General features: G+C 48.4%; 1 protein-coding gene across 2 annotated transcripts in view; it reads left to right on the forward strand.

The window, feature by feature from the left end:
* Positions 1-13,187, forward strand: part of UNC93B1 (unc-93B1 regulator of TLR signaling) — an 86,379-nt gene that overhangs the window by 38,992 nt on the left and 34,200 nt on the right. For both annotated transcript variants that reach the window (XM_077454685.1, XM_077454687.1), the window contains exons 4-5: positions 1,764-1,917; positions 3,343-3,504. In XM_077454685.1, coding sequence (XP_077310811.1) covers positions 1,764-1,917; positions 3,343-3,504 — 316 coding nt within the window. The remainder of the gene's footprint in view (positions 1-1,763; positions 1,918-3,342; positions 3,505-13,187) is intronic.

Consider the following 13,187-nt stretch of genomic DNA (forward strand, 5'->3'; position numbering starts at 1 on the left):
GAAAAAAGTTAGAAAAATTGCATTTTCTTGCCATAGATAAAAAAAAATGGATCCACTGCTCCTAACCGGGGAAGTTTTGGCTACCAATCATGTTCAATTGCTTAAGGTCTATTGCTTTCAGTGATAGACATTTGTCTCGCAGAATTACAGTTAGATAGGTGGTATCAGCATGGCACATTGTAGAAAAAGAGACTGTCCAAAATCAGTCATCTGGGTTGGATTCACCAACTCATTCACTAATGTTTCCATCATGACCAACCAGAGCCTGCAGCCCTTCCCCCTTTTAATAGGCAAAATGTTTGTTCACCCTTAGATCAAGACCAGTCATTTGATGGCCCAAAAGGGTCTGTAGGTACCTTTCAGCCTTCCAAATCCACTTCAGAGCATTAACAGGAAGGATAAGGCGAGTGAAGTGTTAATGCCTGAATCTAGATTTAAAGTCATCTTCAGAACATCCGATTGTGCTTGTATTTTTTATCATCCTGTGATGTTTTTGGCCATCTTGAATTGCTTTACAAAAATTGTATTGGGTTATTCAAAGTTTTGGAACAAGGTACAGAAAACTAAACACAAATGAGCACATTGGAAGTCGTAGAAAACAAAAATAGAGTAATCGAAAAAGGTACATTTCAACTGGCACATGTAAATATAAGAAAAGTATAGAAGACCTCTTCACAGACTGAAAATGGGCTTATAAATTGTACAAGTCTAGCGACATTAAATCTTTCAAGGCACATCGATGCGGAACTATATGCCAATGAAAATGTACACCTTAAGGAAAGTGAGGGAGGGGACCAAGGCAAGATGCCGAGTCCCGGCAAGGGTACTGAAGGCCAAGGAGAAGGAGGGTAAAGAAGGGCCATCTAGTAGCTTGAGCAGCCCAATGAAAAAGGGGAGAAAAAATCAGGAGGAAAGGGGATTTGCCTGGGGGGAGAGAGGGAAAAAAAAGGGGGACGAACATACCTGAGTGGTACAATCTATTGTTCCACCCTAAGACAAGCCCTACAGATGATTAGATCAATAACAGGGAACGGTCCAGGCCCAGACTGTCATTATGAGTAAGCCAGGGACTTGGAATGCATGTCTGTGAGAATGGACATGAGCTTCTCGTTAACCTCAGCAACGTTAATGAATGGTTGGCGCCAGGCCTTAAATATGGTCTGCCATGCTGCCAAGAAGACAAACGCCACCAGCTTCCTCTGAACTTTAGTCAAGGATGGGATGGACTTATGTAACAAGGCTTCCCATCCAGTGCTAATGTGACACGTGGAACAGATATAATCAGGGAGTAGACCTTGGTCCAAAATTGTAGAGTTTTTGGGCAGGACCACCAGGTGTAGGGAAGGGTGCCAGGCACCCTGCTACACCGGAAACAGAAGGGGGATGCCAAGGAAACAAACCTGGCCATAGAGAGACGGTCAAAATCTCCTGCTATTGTAAATTGGATTCAGGGAACCCGCATCCAATTTCACAACGGTGTGAACCCAGTCTTAGAGACATATGGGAGCCTACGAGACCCTAGGGCCTCCATAAGTGAGCCAAAGAGATCAAACACCAAACCCTTCAACAAGGGGTCTTTATGGCATCTGTTCTCAAAAGGGGTCAGGGCCCTCTTAAATTGAATGCCTTGTGTTGAGGTGTGGTCTGAAGAGGGGTTGTGTGCTCATCCATCTATTTGAGGCTTGCTTTTCTCTGCGTTCCTGTGTTTTTTTTTTATAAGGCATTATTCATCTGATATGGTCATGTGACATTATGTGTTTCAGGTCTCCTGCAGATGCAGCTGATTTTACATTACGATGAGACATATAGAGATGTGAAATATGGAAATATGGGTCTGCAAGACATTGATAACAAGATGCTGATGGGCATTAACGTAACCCCAATTGCCGCTCTTTTGTATACACCTGTTCTTATCAGGTTAGTAAGTGGAAGTTGGTTAAGTAATTTACATTGAGATAGACTTACTTTCCTATCTGACAATCAGGTAGATGTGTGGGCCGCCAACAACTTTCCCACCTTTCATGGCTGGGTGGAACATAGGATTGTCACTTTAGAAGATGTATCCAGCCCTTCAACAACTGATTCTGGTGCTGTCTACATCATATGCTAGCTGGCACCTACACTGTATTTCTTACACATGTAAGATTTAGGCATTGCTGTGTTCAGGCAAATTGGACTAAGCACTACAGGAAAAGGCTTGCCTTAATGCAGCTGCCCTCAGCAAAGCCTTCCCCTAGCCCCTACATCACCACAATTTTTCACGGTCAAAAGTAGAAAAAATCCTAAAAGATCAGAGGTGAAAGATGCTGCATAGAAGTTATTGACCTAGAGTCCAATCTTTTGAGATTTTTCTACTTGCAGCTGTAACATGGTGACAACCCAGGGGCCGGAAGAAGTCAGGGGATCCCCTACTTGTGTCAGTACTCTCATCACTGAAGCCGAGAACGCTCGTAAGATTTCAGTTAATTGCGTTTCAAAAAATGGCTACTGTAGGTTATTTTACTGAGTGGATCTATGCATTTACTATATGTTGTCGATTGTGAAGACTAAAGTCCTCTAGATAGAACACTTGGAGGGAGATTAACTAAAAGTGGTGCACACAGAATTTGCTGCAGCTGTGCGCATAGTAACCAATCAGCTTCTGACTTCAGCTTGTTCAATGAAGCTTTAACAATTTCACCTGGAAGCTGATTGGTTACTATGCACAGCTGCACTAAAGTCTGTGTGCACCAGTTTTAGTAAATCTCCCCCTTAGGCCCCTTTCACACGGGGCGGATCAGTAAAGATCCGCCCCGTGATGATCCGCTCGCTCAGCGGGGATCGCTCCGTTGTCCCCGCTGAGCCGGCTGCGGACAGGGCGGTCTCCGCACACTGTGCGGGGACCGCCCTGTCAGCTCTCCGCTCTCCTCTATGGGGATCGGACGAGCACGGACCGTGTGTCCGTGTTCATCCGATCCGCTCTGCAGACGGACAGAAAAATAGGATTTTCCTCCGTCTGCAGAATCGGACATTTGCGGAGGCGGACAATAGCGGGTGTCTGCGGATGCTCATCCGCAGACACCCGCTATCCCATAGGGATGAATGGATGTCCGTAATTCATCCGCAAACGGATGGATGAAATACGGACACATCATCCGCATGTGTGAAAGGGGCCTTACTCTATATGCCATTTCAAGTCACAGATCACCCAAATCACCAGAACCAGGGAAACATGCAAATGCAAAATCATGTAAATGATTAAAATGATCATGACTATGATGATAAAATTGATACCACACATTAACTAGACAGGGAAATGGAATGATACTTCTTGATTTGATGACATCTATTTCCCTGACTCAGATTTTTTGGTACAAAGTGGATGCTGTTCCTCTCCTCCGGGATCTATGCCTTGTTTGTCTCTACCAATTACTGGGAAAGATACTACACCCTTGTCCCATCAGCAACTGTCATCGGGGTCATGATTGTCCCTTTCTGGACATCAATAGGGAATTACATTACCAGGTAAGTTTTGAAAAATAAAGCATGTTTTTTATGTAGCGCACCCCACGTAGGAGCCGCTGGAGAATAGGGATCCCCACCCTGCACAGCCAGGCTTACCAAATCTTTACTTTATCTCAGAGTCAAGAAACAGCCCAGTGCTTTGTTTTTATGTGAGGGGATAAACCTTGGATAGGAAATAGGGAAATTATGGAATACCCACTTGACTTGGAACAATTTCTTCAGGGACAACTTCTCTATAGACAGTCTACTGTATATATACTCTATACACTCCTTTTTCTTCCCCCCGGGAATAAACTTGCTTGCAGAAAAAGAACACAGACACAGCTGGACATTATAGTAAATCTGACAAAAGAGGCATAGGTCAGATTTTTGTAGCAAAAGCCCATTACAGGCAGGGATCCCGGGCCCCTTGGGTTGTGTAGCAAAAGTCAATGTTCAGCCTCCATCCCTGTGGCTACTGATCTCAGCACCATTTCTTCGGGCACTGCCAGCCTGCCTAACTGCAGCTGCCTTTTAGCTACTTCCCACAGTCCTCCCAGACTGTCACACTGAACAAGTAAAAAGGCGCAATGTGCAGATACCTCAGAACATAGTACCCAATAGGGATGAGCCGAACAACCCCCGGTTCGGTTCGCACCAGAACTTTCGAACGGACCCCAAATTCGAACGAACTTTAGAACCCCATTGAAGTCTATGGGACTCGAACGTTCGAAATTAAAAGTGCTAATTTTAACGGCTAATATGCAAGATACTGTCCTAAAAAGGGTTTGGGGACCTGGCTCCTGCCCCAGGGGACATGGGTCAATGCCTAAAATGTTTTTAAAAATGGCCATTTTGGCGGGAGCACTGATTTTAATGACCATTAAAGTGAAAAAAAAAGTGAAATATTCCTTTAAATATGGTGCCTGGGGGGTGTCTGTAGTATGCCTGTGAAGTGCCACGTGTTTCCCGTGTTTAGAACAGTCCCTGCACAAAATGACATTAAACGGAAATAACGCCATTTAAAACTGCTTGCGGTTTTAATGTTATATCTGGTTCCTGCAATATGGTTGAAAATCATTGAGAAAAATGGCATGGGTAGCCCTCCCTGCCCATTACCAGCCTATTTGGGTCTTGTACGCATATTAACCACTTTCAGACCGGACCATTTTGCTGGTAAATGACCAGAGGTCTTTTTACACTTTGGCACTGCGCTGCTTTAACTGGTAATTGCGCGGTCATGCAATGTTGTACCCAAACAAAATTTGCGTCCTTTTCTTCCCACAAATAGAGCTTTCTTTTGATGGTATTTGATTGCCTCTGCGATTTTTATTTTTTGCGATATAAACGTAAAAAGACCGCAAATTTTGAAAAAAAATGATATTTTCTACTTTTTGTTATTAGAAAAATCCAATAAACTCAATTTTAGTCATACATTTAGGCCAAAATGTATTCAGCCACATGTCTTTGGTAAAAAAAAAGTCAATAATTGTATATTTATTGGTTTGCGCAAAAGTTGTCACATCTACAAACTAAGGTACGTTTTCTGGAATTTACGCAGCTTTTAGTTTACGACTGCCTATCTCATTTCTTGAGGTGCTAAAATGGCAGGGCAGTACAAAACCCCCCCAAATGACCCCATTTTGGAAAGTAGACCCCCTAAGGAAATTGATAAGAGGCATGTTGAGCCCATTGAATATTTTATTTTTTTGCCTCAAGCGATTGAATAATGACAAAAAAAAAAATATATATTTTTTTTTTACACAAAGTTGTCACTAAATGATATATTGCTCACACATGCTATGGGCGTATGTGAAATGACACCCCAAAATAAATTCTGCTGCTTCTCCTGAGTACGGGGATACCACATATGTGGGACTTTTTGGGAGCCTAGCCGCGTACGGGGCCCCGAAAACCAAGCACCGCCTTCAGGCTTTCTAAGGGCGTAAATTTTTGAGTTCACTTCTCACTACCTATTACAGTTTTGAAGGCCATAAAATGCCAAGATGGCACAAAACCCCCACAAATGACCCCATTTTAGAAAGTAGACACCCCAAGCTATTTGCTGAGAGGCATGTTGAGTTCATGGAATATTTTATATTTTGCCACAAGTTGCGGGAAAATTACAAACTTTTTTTTTTTTTTTTTTCACAAAGTTGTCACTAAATGATATATTGCTCACGCATGCCATGGGCATATGTGAAATGACACCCCAAAATAAATTCTGCTGCTTCTCCTGAGTACGGGGATACCACATATGTGGGACTTTTTGGGAGCCTAGCCGCGTACGGGGCCCCGAAAACCAAGCACCGCCTTCAGGCTTTCTAAGGGCGTTACAGTTTTGAAGGCCATAAAATGCCAAGATGGCACAAACCCCCCCCCAAATGACCCCATTTTGGAAAGTAGACACCCCTAAATTTAGGGGTACACTAGTGAGACTAGGTAATAAATGGCGGGTGCCCTGAAACTATAAAAAAATAACTAACCAACCAGCGTCACCTGTAACAGTTATATGGTGATCACTGGTGAAAGGGTTAACTAGGGGGCAATCAGGGGGCTTTATGCGGTAGTATATGGGGGTCCCTGGCGCTATAAAAAGCTGCGGCGAACCTAAATACCTACCTGCCTAACTAGCGTCACCTGTGACACTAATACAGCGATCAGAAAAACGATCGCTTATTAGGCTGGGTTCACACTGGAGCGATGCGGGAACGCCACGAATGCGCGGCGGGTTCCCGCATCGCATGCCTCCCGGCGGCAGTTCACACTGCCCTATGCGAACTGCTGGGAGTGTCAGTGAAATGTTACTGACACCCCCAGATCAGTTCGCATATCGCAGTGCGATCTGCAAACTCGGATCGCATGGTGTGAACACCCATGCGATCCGATTCTGCTGCGGGCCAAAAAAAGGGTCCCGTGCGAATTTGCGGTGGGTGCGGCGGGTGTGGCGGGTGCGGCGAATGGCTGAACTCGAATCGCACAGAGATCGGATGTGATTTGCACTGCAGTGCGGTGCGAATCACATCCGTTCTCATAAACCGCTGCAATGTGAACCCAGCCTTAGTGACACTGGCGACGGGGGGTGATCACGGGGTTAAACCTTTATTGGGGGGGTTAGGGGGGTACCTTAGAACTAAAGGGGGCTAACCCTAACTGCCCTAACAGTTATTAGTCACAAATGACACCCGCCGGGTGATCAGGGGGTTAAACCTTTATTAGGTAATAAATGGCGGGTGCCCTGAAACTATAAAAAAATAACTAACCAACCAGCGTCACCTGTAACAGTTATATGGTGATCACTGGTGAAAGGGTTAACTAGGGGGCAATCAGGGGGCTTTATGCGGTAGTATATGGGGGTCCCTGGCGCTATAAAAAGCTGCGGCGAACCTAAATACCTACCTGCCTAACTAGCGTCACCTGTGACACTAATACGGCGATCAGAAAAATGATCGCTTATTAGGCTGGGTTCACACTGGAGCGATGCGGAAACGCCGCGAATCCGCGGCGGGTTCCCGCATCGCATGCCTCCCGGCGGCAGTTCACACTGCCCTATGCGAACTGCTGGGAGTGTCAGTGAAATGTTACTGACACCCCCAGATCAGTTCGCATATCGCAGTGCGATCTGCAAACTCGGATCGCATGGTGTGAACACCCATGCGATCCGATTCTGCTGCGGGCCAAAAAAAGGGTCCCGTGCGAATTTGCGGCGGGTGCGGCGGGTGTGGCGGGTGCGGCGGGTGCGGCGAATGGCTGAACTCGAATCGCACAGAGATCGGATGTGATTTGCACTGCAGTGCGGTGCGAATCACATTCGTTCTCATAAACCGCTGCAATGTGAACCCAGCCTTAGTGACACTGGCGACGGGGGGTGATCACGGGGTTAAACCTTTATTGGGGGGGTTAGGGGGGTACATTAGAACTAAAGGGGGCTAACTCTAACTGCCCTAACAGTTATTACAGTCACAAATGACACCAATGCAAAAAAAAAAAAAAAAAATGACATTGGTGTCACTGTGACTGGGGGGCAGGGGTAATTGGGGGGGTGATCGGGGGGTAAAGGGGGGGTGTGAGTGTGCCTGGCATGTTCTACTGTGTGTGTAGAGTGTTGGTGCAACTCACCGATCCGCTCTCCTCCGTGTCGGAACGAAAAATACCGACACGGAGGAGAGAATACATCACTTCCTCTCCTGTGTTTACATTACAGGAGAGGAAGTGATGTCACGGGGGATTTCTATTCGTCGGGAGCGATCGCGAGGGGGTGGCCATGAATGAATGGCCGCCCCCTCATCCCGGATCGCTCTCGAAGGAATGCCGACCGCCGCAGGCACCGGGGGGGGGGGCCCGATCGGGCCCCCCACCCGCGGGCAGGCAGGGACTTATATATACGCCCATATGCCTGCCCGTGCCATTCTGCCGACGTATATCGTCGTGCGGCGGTCGGCAAGTGGTTAAGGAGAACCCTGTACCCATATTAAAAAAAGGAAATGCGTGTGGCCCCCAGGCCCTATATACTCAGAACAGCAGTATACAGGCGGTGCAAACAAGACAGGGACTGTGTAGGTTTGTTGTGTTAAGTTGAATCTGTTTGTAATTTTCAACTGGTACATTTTTAAAGTGTAGCTCCAGTCAAAAAAACTATTTTTAAGCTTTTTGGAAAACATAGGGAAGGGTTATCACCCCTGTATAATTTGTTTTGTCGTCCATCTTTTTTCATCTCACTTGCTGTTGTCTCCTTCCGTTTGCAAGTAGGAGATGTTTGTAAATTGGATGTTTGAAAGTAGGGGCCTGCCCTATATGCTCTGCAGAAATGGCGGAACAAGGTGTTGGTTTTGCCACAACATTGTAAGCCCTCAAAGTGACTCTTGGTGGGCGCTGGAGCGCCCTGCTGTGAACGATTATATCAAGAATTGTAATTACATGCCATTGTTGAACAGTGGTAGAAAAATTGACCTTTGGTGGTTGTGGTGCTGGTGCCACAACACTATAAGTCCTCACCGTTACTCTGGGTGGGCACAGGAAGGGGCCCTCCTGTGAAATATTATATCAAGAATTGTAATTACATGTCCCTGTTAAACAGGGGCAGAAAAATTTGGCCTTAGGCACTGCTGCTGGTGCCACCACACTGCAACCTCTCCCATATACTCTAGTTTTATTGCAGGAATTAGCCCTGCTGCAAAGCATTGCATCAAAAATTGTAATTAAACACCCCTGTTAAACAGGGGCAGAAAAATTGGGCCTTAGGCACTGGTGCTGGTGCCACCACACTGCAACCTCTCCCATATACTCTTGTTTGATTGCAGGAATTAGCCCTGCTGGAAAGCATTGCATCAAAAATTGTACTTAAACGCCCCTGTTAAACAGGGGCAGAAAAATTGGGCTGATGGCATCAACCAGAACCAGAAATGTTCTTCCAACATATCAGCGGAGGAGGAAGAGGATAGACAATCAACATAACAGGACAGTCACTCAGCATCAGCATAGGCAGTCTTGAAGGGATGTGATATTTCAAAAAAAATTATTCGGTTACATCAGCTTCAAGTGCTTGGTAGCTGTGGGTGATCCAAGACTGATTCATCTTGATGAAGGTCAGTCGATCAACTGATTCGGTGGACAGGCGCACCCTGTGATTGGTAACAAAGCCACCAGCAGCACTGAAGGTGCGTTTCCGAAAGAACGCTGGATGCAGGACAGGCCAGTAGCTCAATTGCATACTGTGCAAGCTCTGGCCAGTGATCCATCCTCAAGACCCAGTAAGCCAGAGGATTTTCGGTGGGAAAGGTGTCCAAGTCTGACCTTGCCCCTAGGTATTCCTGCACTATGTAAATCAGACGCTGGCGATGGGTGCTGGAACCGATCATACCTTGGGGCTGCGGACTAAAAAATTGTCTGAAAGCATCAGTCAGACGGCCACCTTCTCCACCGCTCCTTCTGACCGATGCCTCAGCAACACGTTGTCCAGGACCAGGAGTTTGTAACCTCCCAGTCTCTGGGAACGCATTGCACAGACCTTTCTGCAAGGCCTCCCGGAGATGTCTCATCCTCTGCTCCCTCTGCGATGGCAAGATAAGGTCGGCAACCTTACCCTTGTACCGTGGATCATGAAGAGTGGCCAGCCAGTAATGGTCCCTCTCCTTGATCCGAAGAATATGAGGATCCTTCCGCAGGCTTTGCAGGATCAGGGAGGCCATGCAGCGTAGGTTAGCTGAGGCATTCGGTCCGGAGTCCTCTGGGTCACTAAGGACAACATGATCCACAGCTACCTCCTCCCAGCCACGTACAAGTCCACGTGTTTCTTGGGACTGTAAATCATCCCTACAAGACTGCTGCTGCTGCTGATGCTGAGTGCCAGCCTCCACCTCCATGCTGACACAATCATCCTCCTCCTCCTCTTCCTCCTCATCCTCTTCCTGTGTGACGGGTGGCACAGCAGGAACACTGTCTGGATAAAGGGGGCCTTGAGAGGTAAGGAAGTCCTCCTCTTCCTGCCTCTGTTCTGCCTCAAGTGCCCTGTCCATTATTCCATGCAGCGTATGCTCCAAGAGGTGGACAAGAGGTACAGTGTCACTGATGCATGCACTGTCACTGCTCACCATCCTTGTGGCCTCCTCAAACGGTGACAGGACAGTGCATGCATCCCTGATCATGCCCCACTGGCGTGGTGAGAAAAAACCGAGCTCCCCTGACCCTGTCCTGGTGCCGTAGTTACACAGGTACTCATTGATGGCCCTCTGCTGCGTGTGCAGCCGCTGCAGGTTGGCCAACGTTGAGTTCCATCTGGTGGGCATGTCACATATAAGGCGGTTCTTGGGCAGGTTCAACTCCTTTTGGAGCTCAGCCAGCCGAGCACAGGCATTAAATGATCGGCAGAAATGCACACAGACTTTCCTGGCCTGCTTCAGGACATCCTGTAAGCCGGGGTACCTGCCCAAGAACCGCTGCACCACCAGGTTAAGGACGTGAGCTACACAGGGCACATGGGTCAGTTGTCCCTGTCGGAGGGCGGAGAGGAGGTTGGTGCCATTGTCACAAACCACCATTCCTGGCTTAAGCTGGCATGGCGTCAACCACCTCTCGGCCTGCCCCTGCAGAGCTGACAAAACATTCGCCCCAGTGTGGCTCCTGTCCCCCAAACAAACCAGCGCAAGCACGGCATGGCATCGTTTTGCCTGCGTACTTGCGTAGCCCCTGGAACACCTACGAAGCACCACTGGTTCTGAGGACAGAGCACTGGAAGAGGCCATGGAGGAAGAAGAAGAGGAGAGGGTGGAGGAGGGAGGTGTGTCACAACCAATAGTAGCATTTTGGAGGCGTGGTGGCGGAACAACCTCCAAAACTACTGCACCTTGTCCTGCATCCTTCCCAGCTGCCAGAAGAGTGGCCCAATGGGCCGTGAAAGACAGGTAACGTCCTTGTCCATGCCTGCTGGACCATGAGTCAGCGGTAATATGCACCTTACCGCTGACCGCCCTGTCCAGCGAGGCAAGGACATTGCCTTCCACATGCCGGTAGAGAGCCGGAATCGCCTTCCGTGAGAAAAAGTGGCGTTTGGGGACCTGCCACTGAGGAATCGCACATTGTACAAACTCACGGAAGGGGGCCGAGTCTACCAACTGAAAAGGCAGCAGTTGAAGTGCTAGCAATTTAGCCAAGCTAGCATTCAACCGCTGGGCATGTGGATGGCTGGGAGTGAACTTCTTTCGCCGGTCCAGCAGCGGGGGCAGGGACATTTGCCTGCTATAATCGGACGTGGTTTCCGGAAGCACTTGGCTGTGACACACCTAATTCTACACCTTCATTCCTCTCAGAGCAGGTTTCAGAGAGGACTGAAGGTCTAGTGGCGTTGGAGATGCCAGCTGATGAGGAGCAAGGAGAGGTCCGCTTTGTTCTTTGGTGTGGGTCTTTGAGGTACGCTTGCCAACGAGCTGCATGGCAGGTCAACATATGTCTGGTCAAGCATGTGGTGCCCAAGCGGCTGATGTTTTGGCCACGCGAGATACGCTTGAGACATATGTTGCAAATAGCAGCGGTGCGATCTGATGCCCTCGTCTCAAAAAAGGCCCACACCAAAGAACTTTTAGAATAACGCGCAGAGGCAGCGCCCTGCACAGGCGGAGCTCTGCGGTGTGATTCAGTCGGTGTGCTGCCCCTAAGCTGGCCCCCGGAGGGCATCCTGCCTCGTTGGACATGTGCCTCCTCCTCCTCTCTCCTTCCAGGCACCCACGTGGAGTCAGTGCCCTCATCATCCCCTCCCTCTTCATCGCTGTAGCAAACCTGGCAGTATGCTGCAGCTTGTGGAACATGACTGCCAGATTGCTGTCCTTCTTGAGCATCCCCTCTCTCTGCGCTCACGCTACTGCCTTCCTCTAGCTGAGTGTCATCATCAGAGCCCACAAAACACTAGGCATCCTCCTGGAGCATGTACCCAACACTGTGCTCAAAGAGTTCAGGAGACTCCTCAGGAGGACGTGGTGGGTCTAGGGAAGGAGTCACTGATGATGACATTGAGAGGAGGGAAGATGATGCGTTGGCAGCTGCTTTGCTAGTACCCTGAGACTGGGTGAGAGAGGATGAGGAGGATGAAGAGGGCTTGGTCATCCACTCTGCCAAGTCGTTGGCATGTTGCGGCTCAACATGTCCAGCTGCCGAAAAGAAGGACAAGCGTGTCCCATGGCCACGTGCTGATGATAATGCACCGCGTCCACGACCAGCACTGTTGTCTCTAGACACAGAGCCTGCTTGCCCTCTTTTATTGGCTCGCGCCTGTCTGCCTCTCCTTGCTGGCCTTCCAGACATGGTAATGGCCTGAAGAGAGTTGGGTAAAAAAGCAGTTGAGTAGTGTATATTGTGCTAGAGGCACACAACACCCACTAACTCCTGCAGATGCCTTTATTATAGAACACCAGAGATAAAGGGGTATATACAGATGTATACTGTGCTGTGCTGGAGGCACACACAACTTCCAATAACTCCTGCAGATGGCAAGTGGTCTCAAATAGAGAAGAGCTATGTAGGTGGATATAGCGGTATGTACTGGGTACAGAGCACGCAGACAGCACGCACAAGCTCCTAACACTACTGACTGCAAGCTCTATTATAAAAGATAGATCACTAGCTATATAGGTGAGGTGAATATAGCGGTGTATACTGCGGTCAGGGCACGCAGACAACAACCACTACACAACAGCAAGATCGAAAATCGGCCGAAAACGATCGGTGTGTACTGTGTTGAAGGTACACAGAACACCCACTGCTTCAGACGCCAACACACTACACAAGGCCGCCGCGCTGGCGGCCTTATATAGTGTGGGGCGTGCACTACATAGCCCGAGCTATGACTGGCCACAGGCATCCTGCCTGTGGCCAATCATGGCTCTCCTCGCTGCTGGCGCTGCGATTGGCCAAGCATGCGGGGTCACAGTGCATGCTTAGCCAATCATGAGCCAGCAATGCACTGCGCCATCGCAGTGCATTGTGGGCCGTGAGCGCCACACGAATTTGGCGCGAACGGACCAAAATGTTCGGACTTCGCCGAACGGGCGAACAGCCGATGTTCGAGTCGAACGTATGTTCGACTCGAACACGAAGCTCATCCCTAGTACCCAATAGTCCAAGGGAAAAGCTAGAATGATGTATATATGTACACATATGTACACCCATATATGTATGTGCCAAACGGTCAGTCAGGGCAGCCACAAAGAAAAACA

This window comes from Lithobates pipiens, unplaced genomic scaffold, assembly GCF_037356315.1.
Source record: "Lithobates pipiens isolate NorthernLeopardFrog02 unplaced genomic scaffold, aLitPip1_a1.2 Scaffold_25, whole genome shotgun sequence".
Classification (NCBI taxonomy): Eukaryota; Metazoa; Chordata; class Amphibia; order Anura; family Ranidae; genus Lithobates; species Lithobates pipiens.